The 26,747-nt window shown below is 32.0% G+C and overlaps 1 protein-coding gene across 3 annotated transcripts; it reads left to right on the forward strand.

Moving 5' to 3' along the window:
* Window positions 1-976: 976 nt before the first annotated feature.
* On the forward strand, window positions 977-25,511 carry LOC143080283 (alpha-protein kinase vwkA-like). Of its 3 annotated transcripts, none has more exons than XM_076256023.1 (2): window positions 977-1,158; window positions 22,167-25,511. In XM_076256023.1, the coding sequence occupies exon 2, from the start codon at window positions 22,180-22,182 to the stop codon at window positions 23,170-23,172; it is 993 nt and encodes a 330-aa protein (XP_076112138.1). In that variant the 5' UTR covers window positions 977-1,158; window positions 22,167-22,179; the 3' UTR covers window positions 23,173-25,511. The 3 variants fall into 3 exon arrangements, with proteins under 3 accessions (XP_076112138.1, XP_076112139.1, XP_076112137.1); XM_076256024.1 differs by lacking the exon at window positions 977-1,158 and adding an exon at window positions 8,144-8,224; XM_076256022.1 differs by lacking the exon at window positions 977-1,158 and adding an exon at window positions 21,440-21,649.
* Window positions 25,512-26,747: the final 1,236 nt, after the last annotated feature.

Here is a 26,747-nt window from a genome sequence, read left to right on the forward strand (position 1 = left end):
CGACAACCACTGAATATATACAGGCTCCTGACTTGGGACAGGCACATAAATAAATAATGTGGCGGGGTTAAACATGTTAGCGGGATCCCAACCCTCCCCCTAACCTGGGACAGTGGTATAACAGTACAACATAAGAACGAACTATAAAAATCAGTTGAAAAAGGCTTAACTCATCAGATGGACAAAAATATAAGTGGACGTGGCGGGGTACTTATACATCCCGACACAAAAAGACACAAAGCATACTTTTTCATTGATTTTTGAGTTTTTGAAAGTTTTTCATCGAACTCGTACTGATTACATATTTGGATACGGAATATAACAGAGGTTTGTGATATAACTGAATGCTAAGAATGAAAGTTCTTACAATTTGTTGGCACTTTGATTTAAGTTAGCATGGAATTTCAGTCAATGTAAATAAGAATACGTCTCGTATACTTTTGATCAGTCCAAGTTTGTATTATTTGTTTTCTCTTCAATTCTTTAAAAAAATCGCATTCTTAGCAGGCTGATGAAAGCTAAATTAAAAGAATCATAATCATTTTCGTGTCAAGGGTGATATAACGACCTTTTCAATCACTGCAACAGCTTTCTTAGTAGAAAACAAGGACGCTTAATTACATTTGTACACAGAAAGCAGTAATAAAACGCCTTTACTTTGATCATTTTATTGTTATTTTCGATTTTTTTTTCCCGCGCACAACCTGTGTTTACAGAAGGAAAGCTATTACAGCAGGTCATATAGTAACCATTAAAAATCTTGTAGGCATTTCTTTGCTTTCTTGAAATAGCTGCTTTAATTTAAGCCTGTTGAATCTATGAAACAGTTATTTGAATAATAGATCGATATTACTGTACGTACTACCTGAAACCAATTTCACTGCTGCTGTCTATCGTGACGATTTAATTACGTCTTTAGCCGATTTGTTGATTGAATGGCATAGTGAATTATTCTTAGTATCCTCAGAAGAGCTGCACGAGCCTGCATCGGTCAAAGTGATGAGATATTAGCTCCCGTGAGGGACTTTGTCATTTTAAATGAACGTGGTTGGTTTTTCAACTCACTAGAGCTACGTACAAAACTAACGAAGACAAGTTGTCAGAGTTGATTGGCTTCCCATACTACAGAGGATTGCTGTCGTGTTTACTTTTTGGAAGGTAAATAAAACTTTCTTATATACTTTAATATTTGTAATATTATACTGATTTATATTATTTTTATTATATTTAGATAACATGAAAAATAATACTGTATAAAAATATTTTCCTCAAACATTTTCCAAGTCAATATCGACTTTGATAGAAAAAGACTTTATATTATTGTGAACATCTGTTTGATACCTTTTCTAAAAAACAAAATACACCTTTAAGTTTTAATACTATTTGTTTAAATTCAAATTGTATATTTATGCCAATTATGTCTTTCTTTAAATCATTCTGTACATTACTAGTATATCATTTAGTTAGACTTTCAACGTATTGTGTTCACAGTTATCACGTACCATGCACTGAGTTGTTACCGCTCCTTGCGGACTATCAGTCAAGTAGCATGTGATTCGAGTGTCTGCTTGAATTAATTGATACATTTTGCATGGTAGTTAATTTCCAGTTCATATTAATATACGAAACTTTTAAAGCTTTGAAAATGCAGTAAATAAGGTACAATCAAAACGCAAAACCTCCAAAAACAGAGACAAGCCAACAATACTTCTAATACATTTTCCTTGAATGAGACCTACCGATAAGACTTAGCACTTGTATGACGGTTTCCACATGTTAAGCAATATCTGTTTATCTTACCGGAACACTTGACATCACCCCCAGTCTTTAGTTTTTTATGTCGTGTTTTTTTTTTTCTAGTGCTGTTTGTCATTTGGTCTTTTTTGTTTATGCCATGACATTTTAAATTTGTTTTCAACTTATGAGTTTGAAGATTCCTGTTTCATCTCATACTACAAACTTTAAGCCAATGATATGTACGAGGATCCTAGACTGTATAAACTGTATAATCATTTTAGATCGCATAAAGTGTCATACATGTATGTGTAGAATTGTATTTGTGACGCTACGAAGCAAGAACGGATTTTTTATATTCTCGGATTCCTTTTTGGATGCTATAATACAGTTGGATTAGACGAAGTTTTCTTTTTTGTGAATACACTGTCCCTGTTGACTTGGGGATGTTTGGTGGAATAAAGTAAAATCACAAAAATACTAGAGGAAATTTCAAAAGGCAAAATCAAAGGCTCAAACAAATTAATGGACAACAACGCGTCTTACGTCATTATGACATGATGATGTTGTCTTGTGTCTGCAAATTTTTGAGAAAAAATGTATCGTCGTATATCTACTTACGACATATTTTAAAAAGCAGTCTTCAAAATTTTAAGTTAGATACCAGAATAGTCATTGTAATCTGTAAATTCTGATGCCCATTCCCGATTGTGAAATTTTTAAAAATCGTTGGTTCGCATGGTTGGTGGTGCATGAATAGCATAGGCTTATGATGTCATGATATGATACACATTGTGTTTCCATTATTTATTTTTTTTTCGATAAAAATAAATAAATAAATAAATATATAGATATAGGGAGATGTGGTGTGAGTGCCAATGAGACAACCCTCCATCCAAATAACAATTTTAAAAGAGTAAACCATTATAGGGCAATGTACGCCTTCAACACGGAGCCTTGGCTCACACCGAACAACAAGCTATAAAGGGCCCCAAAATTACTAGTGTAAAACCATTCAAACGAGAAAACCAACCGTCTAATCTATATAAAAAAACGAGAAACGAGAAACGAGAAACGTATAAATTACATAAACAAACGACAACTACTGTACATCAGATTCCTGACTTAGGACAGGTGCAAACATTTGCACCGGGATTAAACGTTTTAATGGTACCAAACCTTCACCCTTTTTCTGAAACAATAGCATAACATCACAACATAGAAAAATATAGTTCAGATATAGACGAAAATATGGTAAATCACGATATCAATTGACCACGGATTGTCTTATAGTGAAACAGTTCAAAACAAAGTTAGAAACAAGCTTGCGGTAATTACAAAATAAATATTTTAATTTTTGCTGGTAGCGTATTTGAATCTATGTTGTACTTGTCTCGGATGTCATTGAATAGTGTTGTTCTCAATTGTTCATATCTAGTATACAAAACAACGAGATGAGATTCGTCCTCTATGGATTGAGACTTGCAGATTTTAAAAATGCATTGGCCAAGTGGCACATTTCAAAATCTACCCTTTTCGATATCTCTAAAGGTAATTTTAAAAGTTCCGCCTCGTAACCGGGCTATAACAGATATCTGTTGTCTTCATAAATATTTTTTATATATGGCTTTACAATATATATCATTTTTGTTTACCAAATGAAGACTAATATGTCATATTTTCACCATGAATATACATTTTTACTACGAACGTGCTACTGGCTAGTAGGAGTGTATATTCAGAGTGAATATATTGCATATTAACACATGGCAAGAGTAAAATCTCTTTGTTCTTACTGTGCTATAATCTGGATAATGCACAGCAAAGGTGTGCATTAACTACCTCAGATATACTGCACAGTTCAAATCTATTTTTACCTTTAGGGGCGGTTCCCGGATTTTGAAAGGGGCGTTATTCTATCAAATTAAAAAAATATATCACCGAGTGAAGCGAGACTAAAGACAATATTGACGATTTTAAGCTAAAACACGATACTTTGTCCAAACCAAGGGTAAACGACCCGTTCGCCCCCACCCCCGAATCCGCCATCTGCCTTGAAATTACGACAAAGTTGAACTTCGTACAAACATCGTAGTTTCAAAATAGGTAAAAAAAAATAGGTTTCTCATTCCTTTATTTTTTTAATCTAAGCTGGGACAAAAACTATTTTATTATATTTTGTGTTCAACGTAAATCTAAATCAGTGTTTTAAAGTTAGAAAGATAGTTTAACAATTTTTGGTAATTTCTGCCCAAAAAGAAATGTATCTAAGAATATCCGAATAAAAGAAATTTGATTTGGATTAGGTTCAGACTCAATGGAATTTATAACGACTTTTTGAATAATTATTCATATAAAGAGACTATTTTTGGATCGGATTTAATGAGGACCATATTTAAGTTTGTTTTTAAACAGGGTGATTAGCTGGAGATCAATCAGACTTCATTTAGATGGACGTGTCTTAAAAAAGTAATACAGTAGATTAAAAGCAATTTGGGGGGGGGGGGGGTTGCGGGGAGTAAAAGGTTTTGAAAGAGAAACGTATTTTCTGTTTATTTAACATTTTAAATTTAGGTAATACAACATCTTCCTCGGTTCTTTTAAGCATTATCATTGAGGGAAAGAAATTCGAAAGCAATTAATCTTATTTAAACTCAATAACCCTTGCAGTTATGTTTTTTTTTTTCATACACCGATTTGAAAGTACACAATTTATCAAAGTCTTAATCGTCACCAATTAAATAAAAATTGGGAATAAATTAACGGAAACGATTAAAAAACATATACCATTAAATGGCTACTTTAGAATGAGTATAAATATGAAAAAAAAGATTAATTTAAAACTTACCAAAGTCGTATTTCCCCCTTTCTTTACCCTACAAGAAACTTTCCTAGGACCCGTGGATTGCAGAATAACTTCCACATTTCTAAAACGTTCACGTAAATTAATTGCGTCATGTGTTAAAACAGTTATTGGCCAATTAAATCGGAATATGTAATTTAATCTCCACAGCACAAGATGACCCAATAACCCGAACTCCTACGTCGTTCGGGTTATTGGGTCATCTCGTGCTGTGCAGATTAAATGACATATACCGACTTTAATAATACTTGGTCAATAACTATAACTTAATATTCATATGGTACCCAATAACTGATGTATATTGTAAAATCAAGTATTTTTGATTCAAAAATTTAAAAAGTTATATAGATTTATAAAATCAACATTCATCCTTCAATTTCGGGGAAAAACTGCAGATTTTTTAGTAATGAAGTCTCCCCTTTGACATTTTTTACATTCATATCCAAAAACCGAATGATGCTACCTAACTGACAATCATTTTATTTATTTTTTGGAAAGTTGAAGATGATAAGAGGTTTTATATTCAAATCTGCATATATTGTACCGACACCTGTCTACTTGTCGCAGACTTTATGTCGGTCTCTATATGTTATTTGGTTATTCTTATCACTGGGCTGCAAAGGAAAGCAGACAGATACCAAATGGCAATTGATGTATCGTGTATGTATTTCCTACATCTCTGGTCCGTTTATTCATGAATATATATTTTCATTAAGTTTATGCGTTGAGATATTTTTTAAGTTTTGTTCCACAATTTAAACAAAAACATGTTTTTAACTCATTAAATAGTATTGTGAAGCAAAGTACTTTCGAACGAACAAAATACCAAAAAAAAACAGCAATATAATTATTATTTTGACTAATGCCATAATTCATGAAAAAGAATTTGCTGTAATACCTTTGCACACACAAATGTGTGCTAAACTCTGAAGCTAGACAATTGATTCAAAATATTTAAAATGCCGCATGATGGTAATGATAATGTTTATACTGCTTTCAAATTACATTTTCTATATGAAAGAATGTTTACAGTAAAACAATTGAAATCCTGTCATTAATAACAATGCATTACTGTAGAGTGTCTTCTTCTGTTTGGTAAACTAATATTTTTTGTATTTATAAAGTTAAATATATTTGCTTTTTAATTCCCAAAGGGTAGAGCAATTATCTCGTACCATTAAAATAATGTCTTTGTATTGTAATTTTATAAATGTTTAACAGCCTAGATCAGTTAACAAGTGGTTTTCTGCACGTATGTCTTCATCAATTTGTAAAATTCAGTTTTAAATCATCGATATATTCAATGTTTTGTCGCCATGTACTTTTATATAGAACTTATAGACTAATCATTATACAATTTTTTGTAGTATATTAATAGATATAGAAAGATGTGGTATGAGTGCCAATGAGACAGCTCTCCATCCAAGTCACAATTTGTAAAAGTAAACCACTATAGCTCATACGGTCTTCGACATGGAGCATTGGCTATCACAAACAGCAAGCTATAAAGGACCCCAAACGAATAGTATAAGACAATCCAAACAGGAAAAAATATTCTATGCTGACTTCTGGGGCCTGTTTATCGAAACTCTCTCAGGATTAGGACGTGTCCTAATTCCAACTTAGGACATATCTTAGTCCTTAGTGGGTTTATCAAACATGTCGCAAATTAGGAAAATCGTAGGAATTGTCCTTACTTTATGATACCAATTTAGGTGTCTTAAGATGGTCTTAGGATAGTCCTAATTTTAGGATATATTTAGAATAGTCTTTTTATAAACAAATATGCCATGTATAGGTTCCATTTCATTTTAATGGCCGGATGGGGTGGGGCTAGTATAAAAATATTGCCATGCTTTCTTTTGGTTGTAATATCTGTCCTTCCTTTTAATTGTTCACCCTATTCGGTCCTGCCTTTTTCATTAGTTTATCCTGACTGTTTTACATAGATTGTCATCCGCCTATTTTTTTTTTTTTTGCAAAGTTGCTCATTCTGTTTTCTTTTTTATTTCTCCTGTCCTGCCTTTTTTTCAAATTTCATCCTATCCTTTCTTTATAGAGTTAAAATGTACAATTATAATATATAAACTATGTATTGCCTTTTATTTTAAACTAATATTTATTTTATAATTTTTTAAATCATAGTTATTGGTTAAATTTGATACAATATTTTAAATTCTAATTTTTAATTTGCTATTTTCTTTTACGCCAATACTTAGGACAGCGATTAGGACATCCCAGCTAAGATAATGCTAAGATAGGTTCGATGTGCATGCTGAGACGTGTCGTAAGTTGGGCCTAACTTTATCCTAACTTCAATCCTCAGAAATTCTTAGGACCGATCTTAGGACAGTTTCAATAAACATTTTAATCTTGCATCGTTATCGAAATATACCATATTGGTTTCTATCGCTGTTTTTGTGATAATTTTTCATATCATGCTACTCGCTTGAGATGAAAAATTATCGCTAGAAACTAACTGTGGCGTTGCTAATGAAATTGACATGAAATTGACAATGTCGTCATAGGTAAAATATTGATAAACAGATTATCGGTGGTCATCTCAACGATAATCTATAAGTATTGTCTTTGTATGTGTCGGTTTAAAGGTTAACAGAGACCATTTACTTGTATTATTTTTTACCAACTTTTAATCAACTGTCAATGTCTATATTTCTATATTTATATCTACCAATTAATTTCAACTAAACTTAACTCTGATTTAAATTTTATCGTACCTTTAAATTAAGATGGTTATTTCGTGTAAACGTTTTAATACTTATTCTTTGCCTTAATGATCATGATAATTAATTAACTATTTTTTAAAATACCAGTCCTCTCATAGATGACGCTTAGACCGTAATAGTATCTTTGCAACACAGAACTTTGGAATCAACATGAAAATAAATTTAAAAAAAAACCAGTGCAGTTGAAAATTGAAAGTGTTTTGCTCTCATTCACTACTAAGATTCCTTTACCGATTTTGACTTATTTAAGCACTTTACTACTGTTAAGATTGTTTTTTTTTTTCGCTATTTGAATTAATGAAACTGACAAAACGTTATTTTCATACGTCCGCACCACTTTAAAGCCGAACATTTTGAAGTCAATGAAGTTTAAGAACCGAAACAGTTGTAGAGCTATAACCAAAAAGGACATAAAAATAGCTAAATCCATCTAGGGACAACTTTGCCAAAGGGAGTTGAAAATTCAAACCTTAAAAGCAGATTTTCCAATCAAAAGAGTCAAGACTTTAGTGACTTCCCTGTTTCTGTTATAAAACCTTGTTTATTACAGTGATATAAGAGACCTCCCCATGTCTAATCAGTCGTTATTACAAATCACACAGGGATAAATATTTAATTTATTTATATTAGACAAATAATGCATTAATTGGGACTAGATTTAAGTATTGGGTTTCAGATAAGTAGCTGAGAATATCTGATGTATTATTTATTAATTAATGGTCGATCGTGTATTGGAGTCAATACCTAGATGTCACGTGGTCAGAATATCTAGTTTCCTTTTGTTCTTCTGTGATCATGAAATCATTATTAGCTCGTAAATTTAATTCAGCATACGGTTATAATAGTTTACCCAAGTATTAAATGGTGTTCGTAGGATGCGGTAAGAATTTTATATCTTTCCTTTTATTTTTATAAAATGACAGTTGAGATTTGTGTTAATTGCAGTTCTACCAATTGAAAAATCGTGTTTTAAAATATTTTTGTAAAATTAGATTCCGTCAGAGTCGTGTCAGTACAGAATAAACGTCTATTAGTTTAGCAATAAGGATACAATCAAAACTAGAAAATTATTTCGAAATGTTTTTTGATTGAATAACCAAAGAAACAAATAATTGCTGCATATTCAGTGAAAATCAGTCAAACTATCCCTCCTTTTTATCGCTTGCTGCACGAAACCTGTTTACATAAAAGGAAACTGCAGGTCGATTAAGTTTATAAATTTTTGATAATCATCGGAAATGCAATAGACTACTATCCAAAGGTTCGATTGAGTCAGTAAATATATGTACTGGTCTACGCGTACATCTTTCAAAACACTCTACATATGTGCGTTCAACACACGATTCGGTAATACAAGTACCGGTATACAAGTCTGTAATAATGATTTAATGATCCAACATTCATAATGATCTAATGATCCAACTTGTGTTGTGTGAAAACAGACTAAACTGATTAAGAATACCTATGAAAATCAGATGAGAATTAATACTGAAATAAAACAAACTTACTTTAAAAGATGGGCGAAAGATATCAGAGGGACAGTCGAACTAAAAAAAAAGACAAACAGACAAAAAATAGTACACAAGACACAACATAGAAAACGCAAGACTAAGCAACACGAACCCCACCAAACACTTGGCTGATCTCAGGTGCTCTGGAAGGGTAAGCAGATCCTGCTTCACATGTGGCACCCGTGGTGATGCTCGTGTTATTCAATTAAGATTTATCTTTTTTTTAAACAATTTTTATTAACTTTATTAAAACAATTATAAAAAAGGGAATATAAATGTACGTATTGTAAAGCACTGTTTTTATAAATTAACGTAGGATGGCCACAGTGATAATTTGTCTTTTTCCAATAAATGATTTTAAAAGTTGTATGACTTGTTTGGTATGATAACATTGAACTGGTCAAATTACTTAATCGATTGAAGCAGATAAAACCCTTCCTCTTGTTTGAATAATTCAAATAGCTTTTTCTTTTTCTTTTGTTTTCATTTCCGGATTGTGTTCCGTTGCGTGACAAAGATATCTTAAATAATTGTAGAAACGCTAGAAATTCTTTTCTGATGATGATATTATATCGAAGCGAAAGAAATTTACTGCTTCTCTATAAGTTCATTTATGGAACAGTATCTATCAACATGAATATAGTTTCTTTCTTATTTAATTTTATCATGATAAAAGTGTATATTCAATATTTATGTGTCATAATAAAGTTCAAAGCAATTAGATTTTGTGTGATTTTCTTATTGAAATAAATAGCACATATTGAAATCAGAAATCTTTGCATGTTTTCAACATCAATTTGCTAACAGTTTATATCGTATTTTGAGTGAACGTCGTAAAGTATACTCCGTAAACTAGCTCAGAATTGCCAGGACAGGACAATTTGATGATTACGAAATACTCAAACATTTCAAATTATATGAACAAGGTAAAACTAGAAGACATATAATTGCTGTATATATTGAAGGCCCATTGGTGGCCTTTGGCTGTTTTCTGCTGTTTGGTCGGGTTGTTTTCTTTGAAACCTTTCACTATTGGTGGTCTTCGGCTGTTTTGTGTTCTTTGGTCGGGTTGTTTCTTGTCTTTGACACAATCCCGATTTCAATTCTCCATTTTATTGAAAACAATTTTTAAAAAGAATTCCCGGTGTATATACAAACGCAAAATAGATATAATCTCTTGGAAGTTTTACAAAGAAAATATCCTAAAATTAGTTTTTATTGTGTGCATGACTTTTGTTCTCGCTGCATTAAGATGCAGCCAAATGTGTCCCGCACTTGTTGCGTACATCACTTCATTTTACCAAGGAGGTTATGTGAGATGCAATCGCCTTGATTTTACAATGTACTGCTTATGAAAGAGCTACCCCTTTACTTGAAATTGGATATGTACTAGCTTTTAGTAACTGTGAGCACTCCTAGAACATTCCGTATTGAGGTAGATACAGAAAATCGTTTCGAACTCAGAACAAGCACAGTTTGCCGATTTCAATTTAATATGCAGTAAACAATTATCTCTGATTAACGGGGAAAATAGACGTATTTCAGTACTGTGAGTCTGTACATTTATATGCAGTTGCAAAAAAGCAATAATTTGCAAATTGTACAACCCATTCGTGTACTTGAATGTAGCCCATTTCAAGTTTTAGATCTTTCCGACATAATATTTTTGAAATAATAAAAAAAAAGTAACGTAAAGGATCAAATGTTAACCAGTATTACACTACAGACTGACCATGTGAATTACTCGTATATAAATTTTCATCTCACTAGTCGACCATTTTAAATCTCCTCCATCTTCTTCTCTCCATCTTCTTCTCTCCATCTTCTTACAAATACTGTTACTTTAGCACATGTATAACCTAATAGTACGACAATCACTATACGTTAATAAAGAAATGATTTATGGCGTATATGGTTCTACTTTTGGATGCAATATTAACCTACAAAGGAACTGTCCATTTACAATCGATAGCACAGAAAAATAGATTGACCATTTATTTATTGGACAAATTGGTGGAAACCATAGACTTAATTTAGATAGATGATGATTAATGGTGAAAGTGTTGAAAAGATGAGTTATAATAGTGCTAACATCATGCTTGGGTGGCCTATCTAATTACAGAGCTGTCAATAATGTGCGAGAAATATGCAAGAATTATCCGATACTGTATTAAGACATTTAAATAAGCAGTTTCATACGGTCATCGACTAAAAAATAGAATATGATTATAGAGTGACTCCGAGAAAGTGTACATATAGTAACCATCCCTCACACTGAGTCGTTGTTTATATCGAAGAAGTGTACCTATGCCACCCTCCCACTGAGTCTTTGTTTATATCGAAGGAATGTACTTATACCATCCCTCCCACTGAGTCTTTGTTTATATCGAAGAAGTGTACTTATACCATCCCTTCCACTGAGTCTTTGTTTATGTCATCCAACTGTGTACTCACGGTCTGAATACATTTCACAAATTTACAGTTTCTGTCCCGTCTTTATTTTAATCTTAATTCTGAGCAAAAGTAGAATATATTCTGTAACAAATCGTTCAAAAGATTTTTGATTTTATTCATTATCTTCCTAAAATGAGACTCAGAGTGTGCAACATGCTTAAATGAGGTTCAGAGGTGTTAACATGTTTAAATGAGACTGAGTGTGAACAAGTTTTAATAAGATTCAGAGGTGTGAACATGTTTAGATGAGATTCAAATTGTGAACAAGTAAAAATGAGACTCAAGATTTGAGCCAGTTAAAATGAGATTCAAAGGTGTGAACAGGTTTGAATGAGACTCGGAGTAATGAGCAAGTTTAAACCAGACTCGGAGTTGTGAACATGTTCAAATGAGACTCAGAGGTGGAAAAAAGCTTGAATGAGATGCAGAGCTGTGAACAAGTTTAAATGAGACCAGAGGTGTGAATAAGTCTAAATGAGGATCTGAGGTGTGAAGAAGTTTAAATGAGACTCAGAGGTGTGAACATGTTAAAAGAGACTCAGAAAGTGTGAACAAGTTTAAATGAGACTATAAAATTTCTGCCATCAACACCAAATTCAAATTGACAAAATCTTAAGATATAAAGAAGCTGGCGATGTTGCAGACTTTTGTCAAGCACAAGCACATGAACGTGTGGCGAAGCTGAACTAGTTTTAAGGTAGTCGCTCCTCTTATTTTTAAATTTTTGCCAGATATTCGGAATCTCGTGTTTTTCTTCAATGTAGCACAATTAAAAAAATTCCCACTAACCCCTACTTTTTTTTTAAATTCCATAATTTGATTACATATAGTTTTTAAATGACATCTTTGAAAATCTTATTAAATTCTTGTAATTTTTTCATCATTTTTGAAAGAAAAAGAGGCCAATGTTAGGTGTATGGAAAATCTAGAGAGAGTTATTTCCCGCCAAATTTGAATTGGTTTATATCTCGAAAACAAGCACACTGACCCTTCGTTTTTTTTTTTTTTTTTTTTTTTTTTTTTTTTTGCTATTTTAGTTTCTTTATTCATATACTGACAATTTATAACAGTCTGTTAAAAAGCTTGTTATGTTGAAACCTAGTAGCGAACATCCTTGTAAATCACATTTGAAATAGATATATTCGATATTTGTTCAGATCCCCTGTTTGGAGAACAAAAATAAATTACACTGCTGTATCTTGAACTTTATGTTGAATTGGACAGTTAGCGACACACTTTCAATTATATTTTCTTGATGATTTCCTAAGCCTATTGATCTGACCCAAGGCATTAATAAAGCGGTGGTAGAAATCTGAATCTTATATTGTTTAACAATATTACGTAACAGATGTATTATGATATACATAAAGTTCCCGAACATTGCTAAAGTTGTGATAGATTTTGATAAATATGATTTCGTCTTAAATCTTCTTGCAATTTTTATCAATAACAATGTTAACTAAAAACAATTTATTCTTCCGTGAAAATTGAATTTTGTCTGACTACTAGTATTACCGAGATGTCTGTCTATGTTAAAGAACATTTGTGGGGGAAATAGATGATGTGTTATGAGTGCCAAAGAGACAACTCTCCATCCAAGTTACAATTTGTAAATGTAAACCATTGTTGGTCAAAGTACGACCTGCAACACGGTGCCTTGATTCACATCGAACAGCAAGCTATAAAGAGCCTCAAAAATGACTATGTAAATTCATTCAAACAGTATAACCAACGGTCTAATCTGAATAAAAAAAAACGAGCTAGTGACCGTCTTAACATTACAGTGATGGGACACAAAATAATATATAACATATAAACAACCAATTTTTTTTCCAAACATAGCATACAAAAACTATTGTCTGAAGTCTTTGAGAAGAAGAGCATCATTCATTCAGTCACAGTGGGATCGAAACTGTATCGTATCTCCTTAAAATCTCTGTTTCTTTGTATTTTGGTTTGTCATAATTTTGTATCGTGGCGTGATTAGATACTCAATATCTAATATTTTATAGTAGAAAGCACATCAGCGGTTTCAGTCAGTAGTTGTCAGTTGTTATCGTTGGTTGCTGCTTGTTTAAGGGCATACGATACAGTTTTGATCCCATGTTGAAAATTGATGAACATTTGTAAAAAAGTTATTTTTTACCTGATTAAATCAAATATGTATTAAAAACTATACCTTCATGTGCTACTTTTTGAGTAAAATGAGGTCGAAATTTCAGATAAACGTATATGTTTTCATTTGATATGTTTTCACTCTTCAAACCAATATCTTGTTTGTTCTTTTGCCAATTGACGTCTATAAATCACACACAACAGCGTAAATATTAAACTACACTAGACATATTGACTTCAAAGAATATTCACTCGATAGACAGCACTGTAATCAAACATTATGAAATCACTTCAAAAGAGTTGTAATAATATAAAATCTAAAATTCAATAGAAATACATCTGCAGGAAACAAACTACGACAAGACATTAACACAATACTGTTTACAAAAGTTGCAATTTGAAAAAAAAAGGCGTAAAGACAGAACTTTTAAAATTTAAACATAGTATCTACATCTTACTAGCAACTAGCAAGACTAGTGCGACTATTTGAGAAGGATATGCTGACCCTTCGGGGGACATCTGATATCACCCCTGGTTTTTGTTTGAGTTTGTAGCCTGATGTTTGTCTTTTCGTCGGGACCTTTTTGTCGTGTTTTCTTTTGTTCTTAAAATTTAGGGGATTTGAAATTCACTTCATTGTAATTTTTACTATGCAACGATAGGGGCCCTTTTTATTGAAAAAGTCGAAAGACATGTCATGATTGTTGTGGAAATATTTATTGATTATAATAACCGAATGTTATCCCCCCCCCCCCCCAAATAAATTGAAAATAAAAACTAACATGAAAAATCGTTTTAATGTTTTCCCCAGAAAGAAGTCCTTATGTAAAAATTGATCTTGTTTTTATAATATAATATGAATTCAGGCACAATTGAGCAGATTGAGTTAGCCTTTTTCTACTTAAAGTTAACATGCTGACAAACTCAATGCAAATTCCTATTCAATTAAAACTTCCGACTAAAGCAATGTAATTATTTCTCTTAGACAAATGTCTTGTTAAAATTTCAGAAACTTTAATTAATTGTTTTCTGGTCGCATTATGGTGTTAAATATTTGCTCTGCTGTTTCAAAAAAATAATCTCTTGTGAGAAAAAACATGGATTCTGTCTATACGATTTTGACAGATTATGTACAAAATAATTAAATACATACGGCGGGAAGATTGAAGCATAAATCAAATTTCTTGAAAAATCTATATTTTCTTCGTGCAGACCTGACTAACAATGTAGACGATGTTGATTATAGTGATAATTTTCAACATTTACCACCACTCCAGTGAAAAAAATTAATGCAAATATGAACAGGAAAATTTGAGCTTCCAAACCTGACAGGCCATCATTTTTATAACTATAAAATGTCAATTATCTTCCAAATACGGTGAGAGATAACATAACAACGGAAACTGTTTTCCAAATATATCGTTATTCAATGCAGAAACCAATTATCTTAAGAACTTTCAATACCCTTTTAACCAATTCACATATTTTGATTTGTTAAAGATAGTATTGAGTCTAGTTGCCATGAAAGTTTTGCGTAATTAATGAAACGGCATTGGAGATGCCAAACAAAGATAGCCTATTGCTTTCGTATTGTTAATGTTTCCATGCCATTTCTGTAGTATTATAATAATCTAGATAAAGTGAACTAATAAACATGCCAAAAACAAATTGGTTTAGATGGTCGGAAACACAGTCTGACTTTTTAAAATTGAATAAACTCTTTTTAGAAATTAGTAGAAAATGGTCACGTGGGAGGAAGAGGATTTATGATTTAGCTGCAACTAAAATTAAGGCAAGTCTGCAGCAACAGAAAATTGAATATAAAAAGCACATTTAACATAAAGAAGTCGGTTGATTGATTAATTTTATTTAAAAATATGACTGCTGTTATAATATGTCTGACGACCGCTTTTTGGAATGTAAAGATTCATCTAAGTCGTACATGTATACAAAATGGTATAATGAAAAAAATCCTTTATAATGAAAGCCTTGAAAATGTATTTTCTGATTTCTTAATTGAAGTTCGGATGTAAGATTTCTCCATGCAGTTAAACCATGATGCATGGTTTAAATTTCAATGTTCAATGAGATAACATGCAAAAAGATCGTTCATATGCATAACGTTAAATATAAGTGAATTTCTTTTATTTCCTGGCATAATGTTTGTGTAATAAATCTTTTAATATAACATTTAAATTTGAAAATCGTTCTCAATCTTAACAGAGATTCATTATACCCCCGCTTTAAAAAAGGGGGGTATACTGTTTTACCTTTGTCTGTCCTTCCGTCAGTCAGTCCGTCCGTCCCATGAATATTTTTCGTCGCATTTTTCTCAGGAACTACAATACAAGGATTTCTGAAATTTGGTTTCAGGGTTTATCTAAGTCAGCTATACCGTGTGATGCGTTTTCAGATTGATCACTTGACAACTTCCTGTTTACCGAACACTTGTATGATTTTACACATGATAGCCAAGTTGAAAATTTTCGTCACATTTTTCTCAGGAACTACAATACAAGGATTTCTGAAATTTGGTTTCAGGATTTATATAAGTCAGCTATACCGTGTGATGCGTTTTCAGATTCATCACTCGACAACTTCCTGTTTACCGAACACTTGCATATTTTTACACTATTAATATTATCCACATGCGGCGGGGGTATCATCAGTGAGCAGTAGCTCGCAGTTTCACTTGTTGTTTTGTCTAATGACTGTAGCAGCGATACATATACTTATTCGGGTGTCCATTCGTTCGTGTGTTTGTCTGTCCGTTCGTGTGTTTTATCGTTTGCAATTTGTATCTGCAACTCGACATCAACCAGGAGCTTTTTTGTATCTTTTTCCAAATGGGTTTTATGGTTTTACCATAGAAAAATTAAAGACAAAGAGATAGATACCATAACTTCAAGGCAGATGAGTAATATAAAATTAAAACCCCATCATTACTGATTGATAAACGGCTCATGTTTTATGAACGTATGTTTTGTGGAATTTTGTTCGTCTGTTCTTCTTTATTTACCTTTGACCATTGTTTTGTCTTTCTTTCTTCAGTTTGTAGTTTTTTTTTTAAATTATTATCATTATCAATCACTTTATTATAATCATATTGAGAAATTGAAGGAACAAAAATTGATAATGTACAATTTCAAATTTGGGATATATATTTTCATTCTTTGCATTTTTATCAGATTCTAAAATATTCTTTTAATCAACTCTTGTATCTCTGGCAACTGTAACAGGAGCATATCTCTCACATTTTATTAAAATAGGCTTCTAGGTTCAACAAGGATTCAAGTTATTTAAAGTATACTTGCAAATAGGTATATTGTATATTTGTAATTAAACATTTACATGTATAAAGACAATATTTTTCATAGTTATATTTTGTTTTTATTCAGGTGCGTGTTGAAGTTTAAAAAACTAATCCAATGAAAATATATTTATTTTCCAACTTTAATTTTAAACGTAGTGTGTATTCTCCAACTGAAAATTTAAATTATATAAAAACGTTTGGAGTAGCTGATACTAATTTTTGTCTCCGAAATTTTCACCTTTTGTTAATTTGCTCATTTGGAAGCTGCATAAAATATGTTTACTTTATTCGAATTTTACCAAAACAACTCTAGATGACGTTCCATCGTCATGTGCTTTCGTAGATTGCATCTTGCATAACCATGTGTTCATTTTCTTTGTTTATATGTTTATACGTGTTACCTTGTATTTAGTGGTGGCTGTCTCGATGACGTTTATCAACACATTTAGTATTAGTATTGATGCTTACAATATAAAAGAGAAATACAGATTATCATTATTTATATATTTAGACAATCAAGAAACTCGTGACGGTCAATGGCTGTTGTTCTTACTCCCATTTCTGAGACTCCATTTATTTCATCGATTGAACAATTACCTTACAATGCAGAGATATAACTTTTAATAGGCCTTATATTACTTCAAATTGACCGGAAAAAATATTTAAAAATCGTTTGAAAGGTGAAAATGTGTCATGAATTATCATCGACATTATTGATATTTCGTTTCTTTTTTTCTTATCTCTGTATTACTGAAGGATGAAGAAGCTTGAAAACTTTACAGCTCAGTCATTCATAGTTTTATCTTCTCTATAAGAAACACTATAATGAAAACTGAAAATCATATCAATGAACAATTTATTTTTATGTAGCGAATAACGTACGTAATTAGCCTAAGAATGGCGCTATTCTTGGTACAAATGTATATTATTGATAAAGACAAGAAGTTGGAATAAAACAACCGTAAAAAAAATATCAAATTCATGCATGAAAGAACGGAGAACCATTTCAACATAACAAAGGTTGTAGAACGGAGAATGAAAATGTCCAGATCAGAACTATTACTCTCTATAAAAATTTGACTTGAGTGGTTTTTGTGAAAGGCTATAGATCAGAAAATGAAAACTTGTTATTAAAGGTTGTCAGATTTTTTAAATGTTTTTTGGTAAAAACTGAACTCTTGATTATCATAGTTATCCGCAAACACGGAAGATTATCCCGAAAACAGTGTAATATAATATTTATATAAAATTAGTAACAGTATTATAGAAATTCAAATCATCTAGCTGTGAACACAAACGGTATATATGCATTGGAAGTAGAAGAGGGCCGAAAGATACCAGAGAAACAGTCAAACTCGTAAGTTCGAAAATAAACTGACAACGCCATGACTAAAAATGAAAAAGACAAACAGGCAAATAATAGTACACAAGAAACAACATAGAAAACTAATACTGAGCAACATGAACCCCACCAAAAACTGGTTCGGAAGCGTAAGCAGATCCTGCTCCACATGTGGCATCCATCTTGTTGCTCATATTATTACAAATACGGTAAATAGTATAATTCGGTAGGTCAAATTCATGAAAAGGGAAGGGTATTGTAGTTACTACGTAAGTAGAAGGCAATATAGTTGGTATATATTCTTTACATTAGGCATGGCGGATTCGGGGCCGGGGGACCCCCTTTTTTTAGACGATCAATGCATTTGAATGGGAGCATATATTAGTGTACTTTTTCTCATAAATTTTTTGTGAAAATTTTCATTCATGTGTATAGCTTCGAATCTTTTAATAGCAACGCTAGGAATTACAGATACTATCTGGCTTAGGAGGATAATTAAGAAGATCTCACTTTTGATCGCATTTTCTTTTTCAATGTATCTTGCTTTTATAAAGTGGGAGTGTGGTTATTAGTAAGTTATCTCTTTGTTATACCTCCGGGGCCTTGTCTTTATGAAATATCCGAGTTAAATATTTCGACATCTTATATGCATGAATTAATGCAGATCTGTATTTTAATGCATATTAAACGAGAACTTTATTTTATATAGATCAGACCATATCATGAAATTATGTTATGCCAAATATGCAAGAAAATTCGTATATTAATATTATTATAACGCGAACGTCAAATTACGGTTACGGGGACATTTCATTGGACATCTTAGATCGTTTTGGATTTTCTAACTGCAACTCAAACAAAAGTACATATCATATCATTTTAAAGGAAATTAAATGTATTTTCCATTCATATCAGTTAACAGGTGTTAAAAAATTGAGATATAGTAGAATTTCGTTTGATAAAAAGCCTCTGAATTATTCTTTGTGTTATTTTGTCCATCGGGACATTTTATTGGACACGGGAAAAATGACGATGTTTTAAAAATAAGACCGCAGTTACTTAATGATGACTTCAGATAGCTTCTTCGGGACATGTATAATTTTTCTGATATTATTAAAATCCATTTTCGTCCGTTATATCTTATGAAAGTGAAGACAGAAAAAAAAATTACGGGTTGAGCAGCTAATTGGGACATTTTTTCTCTTTTTTATTTAAACTCTTTTGACGATCTTCCTTCTCTTAAAGTTAAAAACGTCTGTTGCTTCATTTTAAGTTAAATGTATACAAAACAATTGCAAAATGTTTAACCATTCTACTTACTAATGAATCCGCACTGGGATTTTAAAGACTCGCATAAAACAAAATTGTAACAGCGGGACACCCTTGAAATGACGTTATAGGCATCGAAATGAGCAAAGTTTTTCATTAAAAAATAGACAAAGCACAAAATCGTCTATGTTATTGATTTCTGTGGTTTATTTCCTTTCGAATGATCTGCATAACATGGATATTTATTGTATAGGATAAGAGCTTGAATTTGAATAACCCGCCTTCTAACCCATATTTCCAAAGTGACACCAATATCGTGCGCAACGTCACACCCCTTTTACTCTGGGTTGGGACCCCCTCCTTTTTATATGGCTGGATCCGCCCCTGTAAGAGACCGTGTTCCGGTATTTTATATACAAATCGATATTTTAAATATAGATACCTAGGGAATCTCATGAACTCGTGAGACCGGAAGCGTCCACTGGCGGATCTAGAAATTTTCATAAGTGGGGGCCCACTGACTGTGCTAAGAGGGGGCCCGCTCCAGTCACGCTTCAGTGATTCCCTATATAAGCAACCATTTTTTTTCCCAAAAAGGGGGGGGGCCCGGGCCCCCCCTCTAAATCCGCCTCTGGCGTCGACAGTGTATGCGTTTCTAGTTACGTATGCGTCACTGATGCAAATGTATACTAACTTATTACTAGCTCAAAACGTCCAGATAAGAAAATGTGAAAAAAAGGTAAATTTACAGACCAGACGAGTATTCTGGTAGTTTTAGAAGAGAGACAAAAAATGTCGCAGGGACATTCGAACTCATAGGTCGAAAATAAACTAACAACGCCAAGTCTAAAAAAAGAAAACGACAAACTGATTATCAATAGTACACAAAATACAACATGAAAACAAAGACTTAGCACCACGAACCCCACCAAATGCTGGGGAAGAGCTAGAAGTCAACAAAACAATGTATCTTGCGTCGTATCGGTCATCCAATTTGTAAGGGCACTTAGACTTGATGAGTACTTCTTACACAGAAGGCTACAACCTAGTATGGTATAGACATTATTGACATCTGTTCAAATACATTAATATTTTATAACCTTTCGGAAGTGATACATAACGCCAATTTTTTTAGTTGTTATAGTTATTCTTGTTTTGGGGTATTTTTTAGTGGTTTGTTTTTGGTTTTAAAGTTTTGCCTATTAAGGAGTGGCTGTACGTCTGGCCAATTCTTTTTATATAATTGTTTATTCAGAATACAAATCACCATTCCGACTCACATTTGTGTCTCGGGATGATAATATATACTATTGATATCCTGCAATGTCTTACAGGAATGTCAAAATAAAAAAAATATTTAAAAAAAAAATGTTATATTGTGAACATAAATTTCCTGACACGTGATACACTTGTCGATATTTGTTTTATTCTGCAAAAGTCGGGACTGTGGTTTTTAAAGTTTTTGTTTTTTAAAATGTCTACTATATATAGTATCATACGGTCCAGTTCTTTTTATGGTTTTTGACAATCATTGTTCGTATAGAAATTCTTAATGCCTTGTTTAGTAGGAAACAATTAAAGGTTCAAATATAAGGAACGATTCCAGGTTGCAGATATAACAAGCTGACTGTTGTCAAAATAAAAAAAAAGTTGTGCATCGTCCTGCGAATCCTTGATTGGTGTCAAAATTTAATGCTACCATGGAAGTTTAATGGTCACGTATTTGTCTTACAGCATTAATTAATCTGGTTCTTATATTTTTTTTTTTTCAATATGAAAAACATTTAATTGGCAGAAATAATGAACTTTCTTATGAATGAAACAAGAAGTTAAGAAAACAAAGATTGTAAACTGGGATTTTAAATGCATAAGTAGGGCTGTAGTGATTCAAGTGACGTAAATTGTTTTTTATTTCACGGTCTCCAAATTGAAATTACTTACATGAAGAGTATTGTGTTCCCATAACAGGACATAAACACTTGAGTAATGCTTGTTAGCAGCAAATCACTTTTACATGAAAAGGCATTATACAAATGGCATTATACTATTTTGACTTAAATGAGTGTAATTAAAACTTTTCAATTTTTCGTTAACGGTATTTTAAAAACGATTGAATTAAAGGTATGTTGAGAAAATGCCAAACTTTTTAAATTAAAATGTGAATGGTAATGCCTTTTAACATCACATTATTTTTACAAATTCAACGGTGTTGTCAGGAGCTGGTATTATTTGCCAACCTTGGTAAAAACTTGATGTTGGAATATTTTAGCAGTAATCGACCGGCATTATGTTCGCTAAAAGGTAAAATTTAATTTTGTTTTAAATAAAAGTATTTTTCAATATCATTTTCTTTTTGTTTTCTTGTTTCCTATTAGCATTTTTATTTATTCCTTTTAAATAAATTTAAATTATTATGCTAATTAAAGGGGGGTCTGTGTCTCTTTATAGAGCAATATAATTTTCATATGGTGCATGCATAAACTATGTTCATGTTACACTCCACTTAGACTAGTTTTGGGGCACTGGGTCCCCCTTTTTCAAAGTCATGGACTCTCATCAGATTGTTAAACTTTACATGATGATGAAAAATAGTATGCCCATCTATACTGACAAAACAATATAAAGTCATTAGACTCCCATTAACAATAAAATATTTTTTTTATGAAAGACTGCATGTACTTTAGATATAGAAGAATAAATTATAATGGTTTGGTGATCTAAGTTATGCATTATGTATTACGCTACATATCAACTATACATACGCATCTTCTGAAGCACTTGTTCGGTATAACATTGAAAAAAAACTTTATACTTTCAGGTCTATGTAGGCCATGGGGCAACAGGTCAGTGTTGAGACCTTGACTACAAGAGATACAGATAAAACCAGTCTTTATTGGTGTAGCTTCGAACCGTATCCACATAAAGTGGGAAAACGTAAACTAACATACCTCGGAGTTCTGAACGGAGAAGGTCCAAGAAAGGGAGAGAAATGTATGGTAAAGGCATTCCGAAATGGTTGTGGCACGTATGAAGATTGGTTGGCAGAACGAGAAAGATCTCATAATGCGAATCAAATCTCTAGGCGCTTCCAAAAAGAACTCGAAACACAAGGGAAAACTGCTAAAATGCATTTCACAATTCCGTTAATGGTAGAAATAGATGAGGTATCAAACTATATGTGTGTGTCCTTTATTGTTGGAAAACCGCATAAGAAAATGAGAGAACTGGAGGTTGTGTCGTTAGAACCTTATTACGAAAACGACTTTAAAGTTTTCAAATCTGACAAAATGCGTTCGTTTGAAACAACATTATGTGAGGCTTTTACACATTTTAGCTGGTATGACAGCAATGGAGAAATAGTTGTTACAAGCCTGAAAGGTGTTCGGAAAATGAACCAGTATGACTTCACCGTTCCTATCATCCATTCAAAAGAAAGGACGTACGGTGCGACTGATCATGGATCAAAGGGCATTAAAGATTTCTTCCGTGAGCATCAGTGTAATGAAATATGCAATAACTGGCCTCGACCAGATCGTATTTCAGTAAATACCGAAGATGTCGAAAAGAGCACGCTTGAGCGCTTCCAAATCCATCCACAAGAATCAATCAAACCAAAATTCGGGTACAGCAATAACGTGTGGAATCCTGAACTTCATCGTTTTTATATTCAAAATATAAACAAAGATGAAACTGTGCACTGCCAAAAAGAACAGAATTGTTTCTGTGAATATTTCCGGTTACCATGTCAACATAGTATTAGCAGTAACTCTGCTTTTATTTACAATGAAAATCAAACAAAAGATGGCATGGGAAACTTTCTGTAATTTGTTAAATCAATTTGTCAAAAAAAATTAAATCAATCAATTTCTTCAATGTGCTGGTCGCATTTTCCAGTTGTGCCATTTTGGAATATGAAGATATCGGAGGAAACTCTTGCTATAATTCATGCTTGGGCGTAACTTTTGATACCGACTTTCAAACTATTAATGTGAGTTTAGATATTACATTTATGTTTAATGGCGTACTCATATAAATATTATCATCACGTGTAAAATATCAAAATACAAGTCCGCTCTGCAGGACATTACATATTTTTGTCACGAACCACGTAGAGATGCGTTGGGTTTTTTTTTTTTTTTTTTATATATCAGAAACCCAAGATAAGCAAAAATTGTGGAAAGATTATTGTCAAATTCTGAATAAATTCTTCAACTCATCTTTTATTAAATACAAAAATCTTGTTTATCAGTTAAATTAGATAACAGATTGCAATCACGAAACAAAATAGTAAACTTTAAGACTTATAAATTCTATGAATAAAATGCATCCATGATTAAAGAAATTCATAAATTTGATGTGTGTGTAAAAAGCGTATTTGACCGTTGAGTTCATTTTAAGTTAACAATAAAAAAAATTGAATAAAATTATTAGGAAATAGTTCCAAGATCAAAATTCTCATCACACAAAGTAGACAGGTGAAAACGAAGATGTAGACACTTTACCGTGTAAAGCTATATTTAGAATTATATATAAAACTACTGCACATTTCGACTATTTATGATGATTTGAGATGTATCTATACATATCATTTTATGAATGCGATATACCCAAGAGAAATCCCAATTGAAAATTATATGAGGAAAGTGAATATATGGACCGTCCATTAAAAATGTGTTTATTTATGTTATTATATTACTGCATGTTGTATACTATCTGTGGAAATATTCAATTTGTTTTAATAATATTACCTGTTAAACCGTCGGCATTTTACAAAATGCTGCTCTTTACTTTTCTAATATGAGAATATATTCATCAGTCTGATGTTTTCATTATTGTGAATTTAAACTTTTCATTAGGTTTATTTTTAATATGATTTGAAATCTCTAAGGTGAAACATAAAATGTTCAAATGATCATATATTGTCTATAGACGAAATACATTTCAAGCTGGTATCTCATTTCAAAGTGATTTCAAATTCTTAACTATATTTTTTTCTATAGAAGTAGCGGAATATCAATATTTCTGTATATTTGTGACTTTGGCATTTGAAGTCCTTTTATGAAATCAAAGACAATAATAAAATAACATAGTGTAACCGGTTGGTCAATTGAAATATTAATCTGTTGACTTCTGTTATTGGCTAATCATGACCACAGATCCACAAGAGCAAACATTTAAAGAATTAAAGAACATTTTCACAACTCATTTGCAAAGAAGATAGAAAGGTGATGGTACATCGAAATATCTTTCATGAACATTCTCTCCACCTACAGTTGGTTTCTTGTACCTCTAGTCAGCAGTTATTTTAAAGTGCTATGTTTCACACCCTATAGGAGAGACCATTTAACTTCGAGGGGGATGGGGGCTGGGTATGTAGGTTTTTTTTTAGCCAGAAATGTGTTTCGGACGAATTTTTTTTTTTTGTAGTTGTCTAACGCTATCAATCAATATATTTTTTTCCAAATTTTAACACTTTAAGGTAAGATCGAGGAATTTGGATTCAGAATTTGCTTGACCAATATATTTTTTTCATCAAATTGGGGATCAGAATATTTCTTTTAGAAAAAACACCTTTTGAAGTAAAATGGTAGTCCTTTACCGGATATCAGTACAGTAGATGTAATAAGTAACACAGAACAAAATCTGTCATACATTGTTTTGCAATGGAAAAGTTAACAGCAAAACAATTATGCTGTACACAGTTACCAAATCCCTTGTATTGCAATGGAAATCAGAATCAGACTAAAATCTGCTGTACATGAAAGTAAAGATTGTTTTAATTCCATTCGGAAACACAGATCCTATTCTACCGTAGTGGGAGCCGGCATCAGGTTGTATGTTTCCGAATGTAACTTGTTGTTAACCAGTTTTTTTAAAGTGCTAAGTTTGAATTTTTAATTTGTTATTAACCAGAGAAATACAGTCAATATCAAAAAGAAGATGTGGTTGTTGGTTTAAAGTGCTATGTTTGAATTTTTAATTTGTTGTTAACCAGAGTCGGATGTGATATCATATAAGTTTTGTAGTGTGTTGTACCATCCTGGTGGTATTGTTGTAACCTATGTTCAGATATGCATTGTTGATTTTTATATGTACTGTTTTGTTGTAGACCGATGAAATGTACTATAATGTTGTTATTCAGAAAATAAATATATATATTAAATTTTTATGATTTTGTTCTGCCTGGAATTTTATTTCTTAATATACATATGCATTTCGGGGCGAGTGATAAACAATCTAATATACCGTTGTAACTCACGATATCCGATGATTTCTATTTTAAAGATAGAAAGATAGATTTTCAATGAACCAGACTCGTTTGGAACTTTTACTTATAGGCAGTGATCCTTGCACTGTATCATCCTGTATTAATTTTTCATGCGAATCCAAGATTGTTTTATACTCATTCGTGTTCGTATCTGTCTGTTTCGGTGTATAACAAGTTATGTCTTTTCTATGGTCCTTGAGGCAGAAACTAACAAGAGTCAATGAGATTGGATATATAACCTCTGGCTCTGACTTGGTAGAAAGGAATAACACAATACAACTTCATCATGCAACTGTAATACTATCAAAGCTTTGCATGTTAGCAATTTTGCTTTCTAAATTAATTTGTTAATATTGCAGGAAATTTCTTTTACACACGTGCTGAATGGCAAAAAAAACCTATTTATTCCAATAAATATTGAACATCTAAACATTGGAAAAACTATTTGGTCTGGTAAACATGGGTTATGTGCACGGAAATTGGTACCAAACTGAGGATCCCATTACAGAAAGAAGCACCATGATTGTGTTGTCTAGAACTTTTCACAGAAATTCACAGTATCTGTTGCACAGAATTTAGTATCATGCTGATGAGTTTTTTTACAGAAACAAGTGTCTTGTGAACTAAACTTGATGTCACACTGATGAGTTTATTGCAAATATAAGTGTCATGTCAAGTTGGTATCCAAATGATGAGTTTACTACAGAAACAAGTGTCATGTGCACGAAAATCGGTATGACACTAAATGAGTGATGAGTCAATTTCAGAATAACGTGTCGTGTGAATCGGAATTGAGATATTTTTTTTTTTGAAAAAAAACATGTCATATACACGAAAATCGGTAATATACATTTTGCCCTTTGCAACGATTATAATTGTTTTCGGATTGACAACTACCGATACAAAGCTTTTAAAATTTCATAGATTCTTTAACCTTATTTTTAAGCAAGTATAAATATTAAGGTAACTAAAAAATAGATTTAACTTCTAAAAATACTAAATAGAAGTAGATTTTTTTAATAAGCTGTGCGTTGTAAAGATCAAGGTTGTTATTGCTTATCCTTTTCCTACCCATACTATTATGGTTTTAAAAAAACAATACCGCACAGGTGGTCGGATTTTAGGATTTAA

The sequence above is a fragment of the Mytilus galloprovincialis genome, chromosome 6 (assembly GCF_965363235.1).
Source record: "Mytilus galloprovincialis chromosome 6, xbMytGall1.hap1.1, whole genome shotgun sequence".
Taxonomy (NCBI): domain Eukaryota; kingdom Metazoa; phylum Mollusca; class Bivalvia; order Mytilida; family Mytilidae; genus Mytilus; species Mytilus galloprovincialis.